A 21,457-nucleotide genomic window follows, 5' to 3' on the forward strand; every position below is an offset into this window, starting at 1 on the left:
TTGTAGATCAAAAACAGAATACATGCTAGTGTACACAAGCACCTAGGTTCAGTCCCCAAAACTGCAATAATAATAGCAATAAATTGTGAAGTTCATACAATGTTCTGAAGAAATAAAAGAAATTGTACACCGCTGTTTAAAACTGTAGCTAATTTAGAAAGAAAGCAATCTGACACTATTTATTGAGATTATAAATCTTTAATCCAATAAATGTGCTCTTGAAAATGTATCCCTAATAAATAAATCATCATTACATAAGAATATATAGAAAAATATTTTATTATGTAATATTTATAGAAACAAATGTATGGAAATATTCTGAACATCAATTAAGAAAGGAATCGTTGACTATGTTATGCAATACTAGATCTCCATTATATTTTAGACAACACATTAAGGGTGTTTTAAATTTTGTTAGTTACTGTTTAATTGATTTCCACCAGACATAGTGAGAAAAGAAATAGACAAATCGGTATGACACCTTTCACTTTTGTAAAACGCTGATAAAAATAGTACGATATGTTATGAACAGGGGCGTCGTGTATATATATTTATGGACCTTTAATTATACGGGCCTGGTGAAATCGTTTCCAAGAGGGAATGGGGGCAGCGGCGATGTCCAGCCAGAGAAAGACAAAGCTATCACCGTGGCTGTGTAGCCAATAACACCCAAACTTCATGGCTTAAGGCAACAGCCCTCGCCTGAGAGTTCCTCTGCCCTCCAGAGATCCTTTGTGATCGTCAAGGACTGTGTGTGTAGGTGTGGGAGGGTTGCGGCTGCCAGGCCAGAGATGCGTCAGGCATCTCCAAGGGCAGCCCTTCCCGGCAAAGAACTGTCCTGTCAAACGTGTCAGTAGTGCAACACTGAGAAGCCCTTGGAGAAGTGACAATATGTTACTTACAAATCATCGATTTGAGCAGGACAAGGTTGGATGAGCAAAGCTCCATTCCCCTCTACTCAGAGACAGGCTAGAAGGCTGGCGCTGAAGTCATGCAGTGTCTGCCCTGTGTTCTGTATTCAGCAATGGCGGAAGGCTGGGCTCTGGGCTGGCTTCCGGCGGCCCCTCCACAGCGCCTGGTTTGTATGTGAAGACCCTGCCTCTCCACGGGAGTGGCAAAGTTGGAGAGCACGTTGGAATGGAAACGGTGCTGCAGCTCTATTTTTGAAAAATATAATCTGCTACAGAAGCAACAATGTAAAACCCAATGTTTTAAAATTGCATTCATAAGCTTATTAGTGTATAGAACTTTTAGAGCATCTGGTAAACTTAACAATTTTGTAGGTTGGTAGTAATTCATTTCCTCCATGTCCGCTGAATATTTTGATTGTAATTTTAGAGTTTCCCTATTTCCCTATATGTATTATTTTATTATTCTTCACTAAAGAATATGGTGCTTTCCATGTTGCAAATACTATATTTTGAAAAAAATCATGCTTAAGCAAGTGAAACAGGGTATTATAAATGCAATTTAATTTCATAATACTAGAAAACTGTTCGTGTGATAATTACCATAGCCAAAGAAAGGCTGTAAAATAATATTTTTGTAGTCCTAAATAGTTGTAAAATAAAAACGCGATGCCCGAAGACACTATATTTAAAATAAGACTGCCTAATGCACCTTGCAATAGTATTAACATTTTTAATCATACACAACATTTACAACTGTGATAAATCACAAGATTGGACAGAAGCTTGATGGTTCAATTTCTGTACCTAAGCAACTCAATAAACACTTGGGTGGTGTCTGGAAATCAGAGGAGAGACATCAGAGGAATCCACAAATCCAAAACCTTGGAAATAATACAGAAGCGATGAAAATGGCTATTTTTGTTTGGCTTTTCGATGGAAAGCATTTCTTCACAATGGTACAGGGATGGATCTGTATGCTCCAAGGTATAAGTGTTTGGAGAATTTTGTAGCCTCAAGTACTTGAAAGGCCATTGTTTCACTTGGTATTTGGTGCTTTAAAGAGAAAAGTGACTTCACGCATGTGGCTAAATCCTTCCAAACTTTCCGCTGTGTTAGGGTGGAGCTCGCGACGTCATCTCCACCCACTCTCCAGCCTCCTTACTCTTCATCTTTGTTGCGCGCTTCTGTCTCCTCTCCACCTGTTCTACTCCTTCTCCTTCTTCACGTCTTGGTTAATGTGAAATTTCCTCCGGAAATAATACCTCAACACCCTAGTGTACTCACATCAACACATCCACTGCGCCCCGTCTTTAAGTCCTTCAGCGTATTTATCACAGGTGCAACTCACATAAATATGAGAGTGGTGTTTCCTCCCTAGTCTATGAGTATAAACACTGTGAATAGCAAAACTTCCTCATGTTATCCAGTGCTTTTATTTCTAATACTTTTATTATTTTTTTATTAAGTTTATTGGTACTTTTTAAGTATACAGTACAGTTACATTCATCATTGGGATCTTGTGCCTTTACATGACAGATCTTGGTTCTCATTTTTCCCCATAGCCTTTCAGCTCCTCTACTCTCCCCTATTTACAAAGAATTTGTTTCCTTTTTCCTTTTCTCATATTTTTTCTTTTCCCTTATTTCCTTTCCCCTACCCTTCCCACTTCCCCTACACCTTCAGCCCTTTTCTTCCTATTTTACATTGTCAGTTATACAATTAGGATCTTATTTACACTTTTAGTTTTTCACACCAGAGAAACTATTTGGTATTTACATGTGTCTTGTTTATTTCGCTTAAGATCATGGCCTCAATATTCATCCACTTTCCTATGAATGGCTCTAGTTTCTCATTCTTTATGGCTGAATAGTACTCCATTTTATAGAAAAACCACATCTTCTTTATCCAGTCTCCATCCAGTACTTTTATCATGTAGCATAAAATGAAAGAGAAGATCAGTTGGGGTTTTTGCTTTTTGTTACTGTTTTTTTTTTTTTTTCTGAATCAATTCATGCTCGGATTTATTAACTAAAGTCTTTTCTGTCTTACATTTGATGGGATACTCCAGGGATAGATACACCTCTACTCCTTAACCGATATAATTTATTCTTTAACAATTCCATTACAATTCCATTCAATAATTTCACCAATCTTGTCCTATTTTCTGCCTCACACTTTTGTTTTGATTATACATAGAATAAGAAGGCATCGGAATATACGGAGTTTTGCTTGTTCAATACAATCATTTTCAGCTGGAGCAAGTCACCTTTATTGCCACAAAGAATAGCACAGGCTGATACTTGCAGGAAATGACTAGTTGAGGGAGGGGAAATGATAAGCAAAAACATTGCGTTATAAGGAGCAAACATAAAATACTTAACATAGTTTACTGGCCTGAGTAAAAGAATGATTTCAGTGAATTAGTCCTCATACTCACCTGTGGGCCATTTCATCCCACTGTTTCTGTTCGTTAAATCTAACATACGACATAAAGTCTTGGCATCCACATTTAGCGTGTATTTCTCAGTTGTCTGTAACTATGGGTCCGCTTATCCTCTGCAGGTCTCATAGGAATAGCCAAAGCTCCACCGTAGGCAGCAGTCTCCCCTTGGCGACTTTTCACTTTTCCTTGAGCCCTGATAAGTTGGGACTCTGTAACAGGGCCGCTGAAGTCCCTGCACTTTGAAGTCTGATTTCTTTCTTGTTTATGCCCTTCAGATTGGGGCTGAACTCAGTGTGTCCTCTCACTGAATGTGCCTCTCTCATTTTTTTATGACTGGTTCTGTGGGTCCATGGTTCTTGGAATGGGAGAAAGCTGCCATGGGTACAGAGATTGTCAGTGACCCTACACTAGCACCAAGCTTCTCACCTTCCTGATCACCGGTTACCCTCGAGGAAATGCCACACACCCTCAGCAAAGCTAGCCTCCACATGGCAACATAAATAATAACGACGCTTCCCTGTCACTTTAAAATATGCATAAGAACGAATGCGATTGGTAAGACGGACTTCTCACCTCAAAATCACATTGAACTGTGAATTTTTTGCATTTGAAATCACTTTTGTGAGCATATCTTCATGATATGACCAGTGAATGAATAAGCTATGAAGTATCTGCAATTCCCAGTAATCCAACCTGTGAGTGAATTCCTGTAATTATGGTGAGCTCACTGCTTACAAGGTAAAAGGCCTATTGTTACATAATACTGCGTGTCAACGAACATCTTTATTTTTAAAACTCAAATCTGTCCATTTCTTTTTTTGGGAGGGTACCGGGGATTGAACTCGGGTCCTTGCGCTTGCAAGGCAGGCCACCGAACCGCTGAGCTAAATCCCCGGCCCCATTCTGTCCATTTCTTAATGCTAATTAATAGAACTAGTTCTCTTTAAACTATCCAATCCTTCTGTATTAGTTTGAAGATAGTAATCATGCCCTATTCAATTTTCTTCTTCTATACAAAGTAAAGGAACCAATATCTTATATTTTATCATCTTTGCATCTTGGTGACACAGCCCCACCGAGCGTTGTACTTGTTGGCATTTTAGAGTAATGTAATATTAACTGAAGTGGCTATTTTTTAAAGCATTTTCTCCTTCTCTTTGTATATTTATTTGACAACTTGTAGAATATTTTTTTGAATTTGTAGGAAAGAATGAAGTAAAGCACTGATTTCCTCCCACAATTCCTGCTTACTGTGAAATTCGGTGAAAGTAGAAACTCACACAATACTTCTTTTAGTGAGTACAAAGATATAATCTATCACTACTCTTCAAGTGGCTCAGTTTTAACATGGTATTATTCCACAAAAATATATTATTTGTTTATCTGTATGATTTCATATGTATGTTTACAACTTTTTATTTTACAAGAAGAAAATATGGTCCCTGTAGTTTTAGAAATATACAGAAGTGTATAGAATCCACTCAAAATCACTGCAGTTCTTCTTTAAAACTATAAACACTATTATAACACCGGGTATTTAGCCCCTGTTTAATTTTCATTTGTATGCAAAAACTTGCATGCATTTTAATAATGTTCTCTTCCATCTCTTTTTAAAAAAAGATTTTCTATGGCTACACAAACTATAACTGTGAGAGTACTCTAATTTATTGAAATTATTTCTTATTATTGGAATTTTAAAATGGTCTGTAAATGTTTCTTATACTGATGTGATGAACAAAACTGTAACTTATTTATGCTAAAGTTTGACTTTGTGCTTGCTGGTTTAAAAGAGAAATATTTTAAAATCATTGAAATATATTTGCCCATAATTGAAGGTCGATCACCTGTAACTTATGTCTGTTGGTTAATTTTTTATTCATAATTTTATTTCCATCCCAGGCTAAGAAACAAATAACACATACAAAAGACACACAAGTTATCTCTGCAATGAAGTAAAACAAAATTGATTTGTAAAACTTAGTGCACATGCAAAGTTACAGTAGTCATCCTAATATGCATTTTTGAGTGACACAGATTGTTCCTACCAGGACAGCACTGGCTGTGTGTCATACACAGACATTTGTGTGAGGAACACCTACTATTTTCTCTTTTCTCCTCTCACCAATCAAGGACTTATGGGAACTTTTCCCCTGTGTATAAAAATTAGGAATGGAGAATGTGTTTGTTTTCCCAAATCTGAATAGTTTCATTTGTAAGTCTTACAAGGCCTTGGCCTTCGTTGACTACTACAGATATGTGTATATGTGTGTACGTAAATGTATGAACAGGTACACATCTAGATTTATAATAATAGTAATTCATGGAAATAATTATTAGTAAGATTTTAAAAGATAGAAACTATGAAATCTGAAATATGTGTTCAAGAACAAAATCCATTTTTAAAAGGACTTAGTCAATAGCCTTGCTTATCTGTTGGTACTGTCTTACTCCAAATTTGAAGGTACTGAAATGTGTTTATTTTTATAAAATTATTGGCTACACTGTGGTCATGCAGTGCTGGTGGTACTGTTCCGGAATTAGCAGCTAGAAGGTTTCTAGTTGAATAAATCTTTTTAAAAAATGATCTCCACTCTCTTTACCATAACCTTCATCTAAAGTCATAGAGAATTTTGGAATTTTATTTTATGAACATCAGCGTGCCTTATTCTTATTATAATATATTAATTCCAATGCCATAAGTCATTACAATTTTCATGGCAAGAACAATTCTCTTAATTCTTCTGATTGTTTTAGAATATGCAAATACTTCCTCTAGCTACAGATTAGCATTATATATTTATTTCCTTATAAAATGAAATGTTGAGAACAGGATTGTACTAGAAACATAGAAATTTCATTGATATAGAGCACAAGTACATTTTTTATTAGAATGCAAATAAGATGATTTTGCCACAAATGAATGTTATTAAGAATTAAGTTAATATTTTACAGATCCCAAAAGAATGGAATCATAGATTGTAGCTAAACATTTTATCATTTGTGTTTAAAAACTTTCTTTTTCATGAGAGAAGTCACATTATTTCAGTCTGTGTTCATTTCTACACTACAAGGAATTAAATCTTTGTGGTCCTACTTTGCTGCGGGTTTTGCTAGAACATAGAGAGTGGCTTCCTTATTTGTCGATCTTGTACAATTAGATCCCATCCTCAGACCAATTCAGCCCTTTTGTGTCTGGTAGCAACTGACCACCAACCTCTCCACCAAAATCCCCGAGAAGACTTCCTTGAGCAAAGGCGGCACTGGAGTCTAGCTTCTGAAAATGCTCATAAACCAGAATTTGATTTTAAAATTTAAATCTCCACTGCACATTTTTTACATCATTTTCTAATGCAGTTTCATAAGGCTGTATTGGTTTAGTTTGAGGTTCTTCATCTCTAACTTGAGTAACGATGCAAGATGTTCCAAAGTTTTGTATGTATGTCCATATAGTATCGATATTGTTTGATTTCACTTTGGCCAGGTAGGTGACCTTGCAGAACTTCCGTACCTGTCCATTCAATGTGGCCTGGTAGAAGAAGGGAACGCTTGTAGCTGCTGACAACCAGGAAAGCCTCAACTCTGGCTGGCCACAAGTACTATTTTCAGTGTGACATCCTCAGCAAAGGGAGATGGTGATTCTTGCCAAGTACAGAAAAGGTTTACCAAACTTTACCCAACAACAAAATGAATTTGTATCCATTTTCTAGTTGTCTCACAAATATGAAGTAGATAGTCAACTCTAAGAACTATGCTTTTATTTTGCATTACTTATTTATTTTTCATGAATACATGTTTGCAGCACATCAAGATTACATATATCATGGGGAGTAAGTACATATACATAACACGTCTCCATTCTTTTTCCTTTTTTTTTTTGTCCCTTTGATCCTCAGTGCCCCCGTCTCTCCCTGCTTCCGCCAACTCTTGGGTCCCCCTCCCATTTACAAAGTTCTATCGCCATTTTCTTCTTCACTTCTTCTTTTCCCTCCCCTTCCTTTCCCTGTCTCCCCATCTAGCCAACTCTTGATCCTCTTCCCATTTAAGAAAGATCTCCCTACTTCCTATGGTTCATGTATTCTTTTTACACTTTGAGTTTCTCATATAAGAAAATCCATGAAATATTTAAGTGTCTGATTCATTTCACTTCACACTGTGGTCTCAAGGTGCATCCCTTTACCTATGAATGCTTCAAGTTTATTGTACATAAACACCACATTTTCTTTACCCACTCATATGTTGATGGGAATAGAGGAAATTTCCAAGATTTAACTACTATATATCATGCTGCTTTAAACATGATTAAAATAGACTCTTCTCAAAAGAACAAATGGCTAAGAAAAACATGGAAAATTGCTTAACATTGTTGGCCATTAGTGATATGCAAATTAAGACAATACTGAGACATCAGCTCACTCCAGAACGAGTGGCTATACTCAAGAAATCAAATAAAAACAAATGCTGGTGAGGCTGTGGTGGTAAAGGAACCCTTCTGCATGTACAGCAGGATAATCATTATGAAAATCACTATAAAGCTTTCTCAAAAAACTAAAACGAGAAATTACATTCAACCCACCTATTGCCTTTTAAATGTTGACTTTTTAAAGGTAGGACTTTTGAAAATTTTCAGATTTGTGAATATCAGGAGAGCATACGATTTACTTTAATAAGATACATTTGCATATGAATAAAAATTAAGCACTTGTTGAATAAACAGAGGACTAAAAATAGCTACAAAGCTGTGAAAGTGAATCCTCTCAGAAAATCAAAAGCAGTATAAATATTTCTGTCTCTTTCCCTTCTCTGTTACATAGCCACACACACACACACACACACACACACACACACACACACTTTCATGAAGAGCCTATCTCAGTATCAAATGGAACAATTCACTTCTGAATTTCGCCAAGTTCATTCTCTTTTTATTTTGCTACAATTTTCTCAGATTCATAGCTTTTATCTCTTATTTCTTTTCTTTTCTGTTCCCAGAATTAATAGTCTGCTTTCTTTTCACTTGCTTTGCTCATGTACACAAGTTTTATCACTACAGCATTTTTTCATATAGGATGGACACTAGAAAACTGTTGACGAAAAGGCATTAATTAGTCAGCAAGTCTCTGTTCTTATTTGTAATTATATTTTTTCATTAAGTTTATTGGTACATTTTAGGTATACAATATGATGGTACTCATTATTGGGAATTTGTACCTTTATATGATGTATCTTTGTTCTTTTCTCTCCCCCATTCCCCTGCCTTCCCTTCAACCCCTCTACCCCTCCCTGGTTGTTGAGGGTTAAATTCAAAAATATGTCTTAGCAAAATAAATGTGTCATGGTTTTTCAAATATTCTAAAAAATTTTGTGTCAAATCTTCCAATGTAAAAAAAAAAGTAATCTGAATTTTTTTTTAAAGGTAACACATTACCTATGCAAGAAAGCTGAAATACTGTCTCTTGCATTGCCTGGAGATTCAGCTGTTGTTGCTAAGATAAAGCTATGTTTATAAAGAAAAATCAGAAATGCTTCTTTGTTGTATTCGCTACTGAATTCACTAATGAGTAATTGAATAAAGCGTCCTCCGGGGTGAAATGAAAGAACATTCCATATGCCAATGTGTTTATCTTGCCAGTCCACCTCTGGTCACACTCTGCCCTTCTCTTTCTACATATCTGGTTTTTATGCAGGTCAAATTACGTCCTATTTTATTATATCTTTACTCTGGCTGGAGGCCGTCCTCTCAAGGATCCGGCTGTCACTATCTAGCTCCCCTTTGGCACTGCCCCTTCAGACGCAGTACAATAGGCAATTTTTGACTGATCTTAGTCACAAAGGATAAAACATCTACATTCGTTGTATCTACATCACAAAGAAACCACCTTTTTCATTCACATGTGGATACAAAACTGCCAAAAGAGTTTCACAGTATTCCTTGCTTGATGCAGATGTCAAACAAAGGACAAGGAAAGGACAGTAATTTAACTTATACTGAAGCAGTTGATCTTAAATCAAACAGAAAAAAATTTTCCATCTGATTTTTATTCATTTTGAGTGTTTTATATTCTAGAAATATCAATACCCCTGCTTCCTGGAGTTTATAGCCACCATATAAAGCATATATGTATTGCAAAAGCAGTTAATGATTTGCAAAACAACCCATCAAAGCCTTTTTATTAGACGATGTCTAGTATTCAACCCATTTATAAACATAGCATTCATTTTTGCTTATTTTAACATAGAAGCCACAGTAATGTTTTATATGTGTGTATATGTGTGAGTGTGTGCTCAAAGGCAGGATCCATACCTCTAACAGCAAAAATGGTTACTATGCATTACTTAGTCAGTGAATTGGGAAATTATTAAGCATTAATAAAAGTTTTCAGGTCTTCAGCGGATCATTCTTGTAAGTATTGTTTTCTTAATTTGCAACATGCAGAAATAGTACTTGGGGAACTTCATTCTATAATCCCAAGGGACTGAACCTCAGCATAGAGCACAAATTGGAATCTAGGTCTATTTCAATGCAAAGTCAATTGCCCTTCTCTTTTTTCATATAATGTCAATCACCCTTTGTATCATTTCTGGAGCCCCCAAAATGTGTCACATGTCTCATTTGTCACAACTTCCAAAATCCAAACAATTCAGTCCTTTGTCTCCTTCCCCTGCCCATCACAAAACTAAGGTTTTGCCCAACAGATTGCCTATTGGCCGGACTCAAAGCTTGAGCCGTTCTCCATCTTGGAGAAGACCACAGATTCCTACATTCTAGATAGATCTTGATCAACCCCCAGCCCCCCATCAGCTCAGGGTCACATTGCCAGGGCATCCTGGTCCCCTTACAGTGACAGCAGAGTCGAAAGCACTTTCTCATGACATAAATGTGGTACTGTTCGCTGTAGAGTGCTTTTCAAAGAAACATTACAGGAACGAGAGGAAAGGACCCCACCAACTCTGCACAATCTTCTTCTTCCTTCTCCATTTCTCCCCTAATTTTGTATACGGGGTGTTTCATCGGCATCTCTTTTGTGCTAGTGGCGATAAGCACAGAACACAGAACAATAAAGGTGAAAACTAGGTCTGTGCAAGCCGAGCAGACGTCCATTCTCAGATCCTACTTCCAGCACACAACTCATTTGCTAGGGCTACTGGGACAGAAAAGTCCCAGAGCGGGCGGCCTTAACGTACAGAAGTGTATTTTCTCGCACTTCCAAGAGCTGGAGGAACAACAGCAAGGTTGCAGCAGGCTGTGGGTTTCTCCTGAGGGATCACTTCTTGACTTGCAGTTGAGCACCTACTGCCTGTGTCTTCACATGGCCTTTCCTTTATGTGTGTATCCTTGCAGTCTCTGTCTTATGAGATCGCTGTTCTTACTGCGTTAGGGCTCCACCCTTACGACCTTGACCTTACTTAGGACCTCGTTGGGAGGCTCTGTCTCCATACATTGTCACTTGGGTTAGGCTTTCAGCACAGGAATCTGAGGGGAACACAATTCAGACACTTCAATCAGAGGTTCAAATCCCAAGCCTTCTGGTTCCTGGTTGTCTCAACACTGATTGCTTTTCTTAACCACTGCATTTTATTCCCTATCCTGCAAAAATAGAGACAAAAAGAGTACTTGCCTCCTATGGTGTTTTTGTTTGTTTGTTTGTTTTGGTACCGGGGATCGAACTCGGATCCCTCGGGTCCTTGCTTGCAAGGCAGGCCACCGAACTGCTGAGCTAAATCCCCAGCCCGCCTCCTATGGTTTTTGAATACCCATTTTGTTGGCAAGCTGAAAGGAGAATTGCCTACTAGTGGTAGACGACTATTTAAAATAATGATTTTACTTTTCTTTCTTCTCTCCATATAGCAATATATGAATTGTGAAAAATAAAATATAAAAGAAAAGACGGGGGAAATAAGATATTTTGAGAAGCATTACTGTACACTAGTTTTTCTTAATTATAATAACGTGTATTATATAATTCATTGTGTGGAAAGAACCAACAGAGAGAAAAACACTTTAGATTCCTAAATGTGTAGATTCCTAATTCATTCTTTCCATAAACCTTCACGCAGCACTAGTCACATGGCAGAAAATAGGCCGGCGCTTGGAGACAGCAGAGAGCAAAACTTGCCATTCTTGGGAAGCTTACCTTCTAGAAGGGGCACCTGTCACCTCTGCTTATTTCAGAAATTGGGTGAAATCAGACACTTCACAGAGGAAAAACACTTGCTTACATCAAACAACACAGTAATGCTAGTTACCCTATGACCCCCCAAAGTCCCAGAAGCAATACTAACTCTGAGGTCTGTGCAGTTGGCCACCTTGGAGCCCTCCCCACCCCTGCGGTGCGGTCTGGGTTCTCTGGTCCTGAACCCCCTCCCCTGCGGACCGGAGGAGGGACCTCGGGCCGCTGGGCCGGGCCAGGTCCTGTCTCCGCGCCACCGCCAGGGTCCCGGTGCGGAGGTCGCCCCGAAGGCGTGCGAGTAACTCTGGCTTTGGCTGGGTGTCCCCGGCCCACGTCACCTGTTTGACAGCCTCACACCAAATCAGAGGGCAGCTCTGGCCGGGAGCCCCCGCTCGTCACCCGAGCTCCCGCGGATTAGAACTCGCCTCTCCTGACTCCTCCCTGCGGTCCCATTTAAATCTCCCTCTGCCTTTGGGGATAAGTTAGCGCGCGCCTCCGTTTCTGCATTGCTGACTTTCACCGCAAGATGGTAAGTGCGGACTTGGCGTCAGCAAGCCCTCTGGCAAAATGCGGGCGCTCTGAATCTTTGCCTTGGGAACTCGTACCTCCAGGGAAGCAAGACAGCTTGGCTACCTGTCAGTGAAAACGGGTCTGCTCCGCGGCTCCCTCCCTTCCTCTCCACTCCCTCCCACGCCATCTCCTTCTCTTCCTCCTTCTCTCTGTTATTTCTCTATCGTTTCTACTCTATTTTCTCCCTAACTTCCCTCTGCACCTGCACTCGCTTTTCATCCCACCTTTTCCTCCTCTAGTTGATGCATATATTTGCAAACACTTGGACTCGAGCTACTTTCAAGTTTGTTTTTCTCTCAGGTGTCAATTGCATCATAGCTTAGCGCTGATTCCAATAATAACCTCAGGGGAGGAGTTTGCAAACACGCTTTTAGAATAAAAGAAAATAGCACTTGAGAAAGGTTTGGCTGGATTTCTTGAGAGTCTGCACGGCCCTAGCTTTGCTTGCTTCAGAGCTGAATTTTTTTCTGAACTTAAGTCTGAGAACACTAACAAAATGTGACTTCTCAATCCTTTGCTCTTATTATTATTTGTTCCCTCTCTATTTATGTTATGCCCAAGAAAGTTCTCAAGTCAACAGAAGTCTTCTAAGTGATTTTTTTTAAAAAAGTATCTGTTCAATCCTGAATTAAATGGGTTTTACCTGATTAAACATTGACAAATAATTAGGAAAGGGATGTTGTACAAATGAACTCTGGAAGGCTGATCCCTGCCCCTTTCTGGAAAACTGGAAAGATTCTATGTTTGGGGTGGGAGGAGTGGAGGGCAAGAGGGCATTCACTCGGTCAGAAACCAGTGGAAAATGCACACTGGACATTTAGTGGTGACAGGATAACTGTGCAATGGCATCAAGTCCAGGCAATAACTAGAACTAGTGCTTCTGCTCTGTGAGGTTTAACTTCTTTATGCTTTGATTAGATGTTTACTTGAAGTTTACTTGATACTATGCTCCTGTGGTTAGAATGGAAGGAAATTTTATTTATAATTGTGGGATATTTATATACATATATACAGACACTCAGATGCATATGTAAGCATTGGAATAGATAGATTTGCATTTGTATCACCATATGATCACCAACAGCATGTTAGATGGGAAGGAAAAGATATAAAGGAATAAGGCAACTGTGTAACTCAGTAGTCAAACTAAACAGCTGCTTTATAAGATGTTGTGTCCCGTCCATTTTGTCCTTTGAAGTCTGGATTCTTTGTCAATTACGATATTTGCCAGAGAGAACCCAATAGCTCTTATATCTTTGCATCATCAGTTAGACCTTCTTCTGCTCGCTGAGCAGCATGCTAGATGAGCTAGACATTGCAACTGGAAATTCCTGGTGTCTACACATTTGATCTATCCAAAACTTGTGTGCTCTTTGCTCAGAAGGCCCAAGGAAAGTACTGGATAAGACAAGGAGCTGAGTCCTTTTTAGCCAGTACAATTGGACAATTTAAATGTGATCTGCATCTATACCTAACACCTCACTACTCTTTGGTTCACTGCATATAATTTTTGTGTGTTCTCCCCACTCCTTTCCCCCTCAAACTCCCATCACCTCATCTCCTGGGACCCCTCCTTCCACTCCTTATACGGAATTCCACAGAACACCATTCTACCTTGCCAAGACCAGTATTTTTCAGGAGGCCAAAATTATAATTGCCCGTTATCCACCGCGACGTCAGAACCTAGTGTTGACGTTTCCACGGAGACTTGGGTCTCTTTCTGGGCTGCTGGTCTCCTGGACAACAGTGAGCCCCAACAAGCACCACAGGCACAGGGTAAGTTCTGCTTCTCTGCTTTCCTGATAGACCTAGAGCCCTTTTCTAGAGCCATGGCTGCAAAGCATCATGGGCTGGGACTCTGTAGAAGAGGGATGTTAGAGCAAATTTAAGACCTCATATCCTTTCTGTTTCAATCATAAAACTTAGTAATTTTTAGGTGCCAAGGAGTGAAAATAGGATTATTGCTTTTACTTGCTGCACAATATGTATTTCTCCCTACACTTTATAGTTTTTAAAGATTCTCAACTTATTGAGAGAGTTTGATCTGGTTTAAAGTTTTATGAAGAACATTCTAGTAAGATGTATTTGGAGTCCAGATGTCAGTTGGAAAATTGCTTTTGGAATTCAGCAAAGCTTCCTTGAGTGTAGAAGAAGAGCAAGAGTGAATAATTTGATTTTATGGAAGTAATTATTCCCTTTTATACACAAAATGGACTTTAGCTGAAGAAAAGTATAAAGAAAATTACATGCATTAATTTTGAACCTGGAGCTTGGTGGGTGATCCTTATAAATATTAAGGGAATTACTGTACTGCATTTAATTTTCTGTAAAATAAAACTCACAAATACCTCAGAATTAAATATCTGCACTATTACCCAGTATGCCACATGATTTGGGGAAAAAGATTAAGAAAAACACAAACAAAAACTCAAAAATTTTGAAATACCTTTATATGTCAGGGAGAACATATGTTGAGTCTTATATGTTTATATGTTCACTTTAATGCTATACTATGAACAACAATGAAAACAGGATGTTCAGTGAAATGAAATCAACTCTTTATACAACTTTGTTCCTGTTTCTCATCATTTCACTTACGAAAAAAAATACTTCAGTGATAGTGATTTCAGTAGAGCAGGACAAAAGTTAGAATGATAGTAAATGAATAGAAAATGTAATTATGTTAGCACGCCCCCCCCAATTTTTTATTGATAAGTATACTTGGCTGTCACATATAGGGAAAAAACACTCTGAAACCTTATAAAAATGTGCAGACAAAAACAGTTGCAACATAAAAGGTGTAGATGCAGTCTTGCAATGTTCATCAAGGTCCTCAGAGACACAAGGTGCACACTATTTTAAAGTAGAAAGTGCTACCACATAGAATTCTGAATAAATAAGGTCCACTCAATTTAACAGGCCTGTAGGCAGAAAGAAAAACAGTAGCATCCCACGACAGGATTAATTATGAAGCCAAACCCTCTTTTATGAAGCATTACATCTTTAGAAAAATAGAGTAGAAATTAGAAAAAAATATGTTGGAATCAAAATATTTTACTTCGCAGAATGGTAGAGACAAAAAATATTTGAATGGGTTAGTGATACCGATGCAACAATTTTATTAATTAAGCCAGCAGGACCATGAGTAGCAACGAAGAATGTGCCAAGTTACCTCCTAAAAAATTCACCTCTTGGCCAGGGATTTAGCTCAGTGGTTCCACTGCTTGCCTTGCAAATGCAAGGACCCGAGTTAGATCCCTGGTACAAACAAAGAAACAAACAAATAAATAAATAATTCGCCTCTTTAACCAGGCTGACGACAGTGCGTACATATCTTCCTGTCAGCCCTTGCTTGCTCCTCTCTTCTGAAAGCTTTAAATGTTTTATTTTCCTATGTGGAAAAAATAGCTATTTCAAGAAAGATAATTGCACCTATTAGACTTTGGAAATTGTCTGATGAATTTGTTGTACACAGACAGAGAGTGTGTTTCCTCTGCTGCTCAACTTTTGTTTCCACATAGAACCAGCCTGTGACTTGAATTTTCCTGTTCCGGATTCCTGTTCGTGGGAAGAAGCACAGCTCTCCTCGCAGCTCTACCGAAACAAGCAGGTATGTACTCAAGAGAGACTGTTCTCTGCTGTGTCTTCTTTTCACTTCATGTTGGTATCACAAAGGGCTGATGTGAAGACCGAATGATATCCTGAGGGTCATAGTACTTTTACATGATGAACATAAGAAATCACTGCAGGAAGGGATGGTGAGTGTAAAAGTGATTTTGAGGATTACTTCATGTTTTGTGTGTTTTGTTTGTCGTGGCTCCTGAAGCGTAATTTAATATAGCGGACATGTAGGCAGCCACATCTTTTTTTAAATTTTTCTTAAATATGTATGGAAGGATTCCAACCAAACCCTTCTGGACAGCATTTTCTATATTTAAACAGTTGCATTCAGCTCATTTCTCTTCATACCTACCTGACTCCCTTGTGGTTTCAACTTTAGAAGTCATTTAATCTCTTCAAACACTTTGTAATGAATGAAAAAATTCAGAGCACAAAACTGAACAGTCATGTGGTAGAAGGGGTGTAGACTTCGTTTGGGTCTCTGTGAAAGAGGACTCCCTGAAATTCTTTTCAGAAAACAAGCAGAACAATCAAATTTAAGCAAGTTGAGGGGCAGTGGCTTTGTGATCAGCTTACTGAGTCAACTGAGTGCCGCGGCCCTCACCACTGTCTGCTTTTTACAGCTCCAAGATACTCTCATACAGAAGGAAGAAGAACTTGCTAGGCTACACGAAGAGAATAATCACCTCAGACAATATCTGAATTCTACTTTGGTTAAATGCCTTGAAGAAAAGGCCAAGGTGCGTAACAACCTCTTTTATAAGGTCAAGGCAGAGATGTGAGAAAGGAAGCCATTTACAAAAAACTCTCTCATTAAATATAAGAAGTGCCCTAAGCAGTGTGTCTTGATGTACCTTAGTAAATGGATCATTTTTTTTTCTTAAGGAAACATGTGATGTTCACAAGAGACTGTATGTATCATTTCTTGGAAGTATCTAGATTGTACCAATTAGCCAGGCACTGTAGAAGGAGTTCTACAAGAAGCAAAAGCTAATCCACAGTAGTATTGAGTCAAAAGACATTAATCACAAGGAGAGTTAGATACCTGGAATACCGATGTAGAAATAGATATGAAAACAAGTCAGCTGTTTTAGTCGTCTATCTGGCTTTAGATAAATCATTCTCACTGAGGGGCTCCATTAACTTTGTGTCTCAATGCATGGGCCAAAAGATACCATATGAATCTTCCTTAGTCTAAAAGGCTATGAATCTGACAAGTGCTCAGGTACAATGACTATGTTGACTGGCAGCTAGGTATATGCTGTTATATCACCTATCATTCCTACTTTCCCTAAGCTTTAAATGAGTTTTTTTCTAACATGAGGATGCATAGCTCAACTATGGTCTTCTTTTGCTCTTTCTCTTTTATTTGTTTTGTAAACTTTCTGTGTGTGTGTGTGTGTGTGTATGTGTGTGTGTGTGTGTGTGTGTGGTGTGTTATTGGGGAAGAAATGAAACCCAGGACCTTTTGCACAGAGCTGTATTCACAGCTCTTTTTGATTATTTTCTTTTTGAGACAGTCTAGCAGAATGAAAACATTACTCAATCTGGGATAAAACTTGTAATACTTATACTTCATCCTCCCAGAATTTTGGGAACACAGGTGTGTACCATAATGCCCAGCTGTTCGGGCAAACTTTTCATTGTATTTTTTTTTCTATTATGTCATTACTATTACTTTGCTTATCAATTTTTACCTTACTTCTGGTTTAATGACATAATTTGATATTCTGAATCTAAGTTGATACACTTACTAAACATAACAATTCTGAGAAGACCTTGGATTTAATTCCTTCACAATCTATATTTTTGATAAAAAGGGAACATTTCTTACAGTTCTTAGTGTGGACTCCTAATTCTGGTCACTATTTCATGAATGAAAAATGAAGTGTTATTAATTAGGTGGCTGTATCTCTCTTCATCCCAATTTTATAATATTTAGAAAAATATAATAATATATCTCGTGCTTTTCCAGCTAATAGAATAAAGCAGGGAGTGTTGTATACTGTTTAAATTAGAGGTTCTGCCTAGATTCGGATGCATATGGTTTAAATCTAAGCTGAACAATCTTTAGCAAGTTACCAAGCTTTCTTGCCCAGGTTTCCTCATTAATGGAGATTTTAGTAGCATCTACATGCAATGAAATAATGCATTTGATCAGTCCTTTAAAAATTGCAATAAATGATAGTTTATTTACTTATAAACAATGGCTCAATAAGTGATAATGACCATTATCACCATCAGCAAATAGATATAAAAACAAGCAAAACCATCTTTTCTTCCCTGAGTCGAAATGCTACGAACATCTGTCTATTTTACTTTTTCAAAATAGAGCAAAAAAAATCTGAAATAACGTTTCTAGGTAACTAGTTATCGTCTTGCGTGGATGTTAATTCACAGGCCCTAATCCAACTAGCTTTGCTTGTACATAAAAAGACACAATGTAGCTAATTTTTCTACAGCATCGTAGTAGCTAGTAAATACTTGAAAGACATGTAATTTTCAAATTCCACTCCTCTAGAAATTGCTTTCCTCAGATGAGTTCTCCAAAGCATGTGGAAAATTCAGAAAGGGGAAGAGGAAACCTAGAGAGCACAGATACTCTCCTGCTGAGACTCCCCACCCCAAAAATGCCAAGCGGAATCTCTCAAGCGAGTTTGCTAATCAGCCAGAGCAACCTGGGCCCCCTGTGGATGCCTGGGTCCTTCAGACGCTTGGGTTGAAAGACTTTAACACCATTGACGATGCCAGATCAGCTAACTGCAGTGCCCTCTCCGCTCCTCCTCAAGGGGTCACCAGTACCTATTCCCACTTTCTGGGTGAAGCGGTTGACTATGAAAATGTCCCCAGAGACAACCTGCCCCACGACTATGAAGGTGAAAGAGCAGCCCTGCTGCACCGTACTGCCAGCCCCGGGGAAGATCTTCACTACTTTTCTCAGCCTCCCCATCCCCCGGTGAGGGTCCCAGTGCTTCCTTATCACGACGCGGATGTGTCACCCAACAAGACAGAGGTGGCCTTTTCCGCGTCACTGAGCCCTCACTGCAATGTGAAGACTCATTCCTTTCACCAGGGACAAGCTTTCGTGCGCAGAGACGAAGAGGGAGGCTGGAGGTTTACTTGGGTCCCGAAGCAGTCACAGTGACCCTTGTGGTGAAGCGCAGAGCAGGGCCACAAACTCCGCCTCCCAGGACAATCTCTTGCACTTGAATATGTCCGTGTGGAACACCGAAGCTATCGTCCACAGTCTCTCCTGCTGTTGTAAAAGTTACTCACGGTTACCTGTTTCGTTCTGTAGGGAATGGCTTCCAAGACTTTATAAGGAGAGGTATCTTCTCCTCTTTCACCTAAGTTTGGTTTGTTTACACACTCGTACCTACAGTGGACTTCCTCTCTTTGCCTTATACTTGAAACAATAGTTTCCGATCATTGAGGGGTTTCAAATTTTAGATTTACTTTTCCAGCTGTGACCAGTTTAACAGCTTTTCTTCATTCATCGAACAATTTATTGTTCATCGCCCTTTCATTTTTTTCTGCCTTTTCTGTTCCTCTGTTCTTGCTGAATATTGCCTTTAGAATGAACCCTGGTTTGGTCCAAATAGTTGGTTAGTGCTCAAATAGCTGGGGTAGGGTACACACGAGTATCTGTTCATCATCCACACTTCAGAAGACACTGTGTGGACGTGAGGGCCCCTATGTCCAGGGCAGTTGGAAACGGTGAATGTCCCATAGTGGCACAGGGAAAATATTTCTTAAACCAACCATAACGTCCCTAAAAATCAATGCCATTGCTAAATTATAAGTTACTTTGAAAATGCCCCACTGTATATCAGCTTGTACTAGCACTTGACATCTTTTTTGCTTAATCAGAATGGCTCAAGTAGGTTAATTTTTGAGTAATAGTGGTGACAAAGCAAGTCACCACCTTAATCTACACAGATACTGTCAGACAAACTATTATTCCTCGAAGCGTAGTCTTGCGTAGCTGGGCTACGAATATGATTGTACTCATTTGATCCTGTATGCCTCCATCCACCATCTCACTGGACAGATCTGTAGAACGCCTCGTATTTACACTCTGTGCCAGGCACCGTGCTATGGGAAGGGGATAAGCTGTGAGTGATCCAGACCCTGTGCCCCCACTCATGAAACCTGGAGCAGTTTCTCCACTCTCCACCTTGAGAAAGCTGCTTCCCTTGTGTGGAAGTTCAGTTTTCCTAGATGAATAAGGCAGTAGGGTGAGATGATGAGTCACACCCTGTGAATGCAGACAGGATCACCTCAGCTTCACTCTAGGGGTAGGAATTCCAGGCCACCCTTCCCTGTTGTTTTCATAAGAACCTCGGCTACTATGTAGGGTGAACTTTACATGCCATTTTTAAAAAACGTGAGCCATTTGTAGTTAGCATTAGAAATCTTCTCTTCCTACAGCATTCTTGTTGCTACTAGGAGTTCATTTTCTCGATCAATTGAGTCTGTGTGAAGGTAACTTACATCTGAAATAGATGTATATTAATTTTTAAGTAAGTGTTCATAGATTGAAAGTAACTATTGATATCAAGGGTTCTTCCTTTTCTAAATTTAACAAAAATGTTTTTTATTTTTTGTTTTTGTTTTTGTTTTTTTGAGATAGGTTCTCACTATGTAGTTGAGACGGCCCTGGAACTCACTGTGTAGCCCAGGCTGGTCTCAAACTCACAGAGATCCTCCTGCCTTAGCCTCCCGAGTGCTGGGAAGGTGTGTGCCACCATGTCTGGCTACAAAAATGTATTCTTTTTTTTTCAGCTTTAATTGAGTTTATTGGTACATTTTAGGGATACAGTACAGTTACATTCATTGTTGGGGTCTTGTACCTTTACATGACAGGTCTTGGTTCTCATTTTTAAGGGAGAGCAGGCACAAGGGGAAAAAATGAGAACAAAGGGCAAAAATGTATTCTTCATGCTCCTGCTAGTCCTTCTCTCCCCTCCCTAAAGCTCCCTACCGTTCCCAAGAGAAATTACACATCAATGATGTGCACCTGTGCTTTTCAGACCAACCCCATTTAATGATGAAGCCAACCATGGTGAACCCTACTTCCAATTTTATCTTTCCCATTTCCTGTCAACTTACCTTGCATGGTTGAAATTTCATATGTGTATTGCTTGGAATTCTAACAGACATTCCTGTTTTTGTTTGTTTTTGCTCTTCATAGTTTCTTTACTTTGGTCATGTGAACAAAGTAGCTATTTAATTTTTTTTTTTTTTTTTTTTTTTTTTTTTTTTACTTGCACTTGCGAAGCAGGCCACAGAACCACTGAGCTAAATCTCCAGCCCTAGAAATATTGTTTTGCTGTTCAGTTCTCTTTCTAATCCATAAAAGAAAATTCAAAATAGTAGCTCATAATATTCTCTAGGGTATTTTCATGGCTTGGAAAAAGTTAAAGCCGCATTCTATTTTCTCAACAAAAATTAAAAGAGCTCCTTTTACAGTCTAGTATCTCTGGCCCTGGTAGGTGAAATTTTTCTCCTTTTAGAAAAACAAATTTAAGAATTAGAACTGGGTGTGCTCTACTACACTAGTAACTGAATAAACAATGTAACAATTTTGAAAGGATAATAATCAAGCTGTAAAACAAAATTGATTAACACATTTATTTTGCATTTTGGTGTACCACATTATGTGTTAAGCATCATGAGGATGTATCCAGGTTCAGCTCAGTGTGATTGGTACATGAAACAAAGCCACATAAAATGCCACAGCT

At 38.7% G+C, this 21,457-nt stretch overlaps 1 protein-coding gene across 1 annotated transcript; it reads left to right on the plus strand.

Annotated features, from left to right (window-relative positions):
- The first annotated feature begins 11,778 nt into the window (after nucleotides 1-11,778).
- Nucleotides 11,779-20,114, plus strand: Gmnc (geminin coiled-coil domain containing). Its single transcript, XM_010624103.2, has 5 exons — nucleotides 11,779-12,051; nucleotides 13,694-13,868; nucleotides 15,614-15,702; nucleotides 16,337-16,453; nucleotides 18,235-20,114. The coding sequence occupies exons 1-5, from the start codon at nucleotides 12,049-12,051 to the stop codon at nucleotides 18,856-18,858; spliced, it is 1,008 nt and encodes a 335-aa protein (XP_010622405.1). The 5' UTR covers nucleotides 11,779-12,048; the 3' UTR covers nucleotides 18,859-20,114.
- The last annotated feature ends 1,343 nt before the right edge of the window (nucleotides 20,115-21,457 follow it).

The sequence above is a fragment of the Fukomys damarensis genome, unplaced genomic scaffold, assembly GCF_012274545.1.
Source record: "Fukomys damarensis isolate Sample0158 unplaced genomic scaffold, DMR_v1.0_HiC HiC_scaffold_12, whole genome shotgun sequence".
Classification (NCBI taxonomy): Eukaryota; Metazoa; Chordata; class Mammalia; order Rodentia; family Bathyergidae; genus Fukomys; species Fukomys damarensis.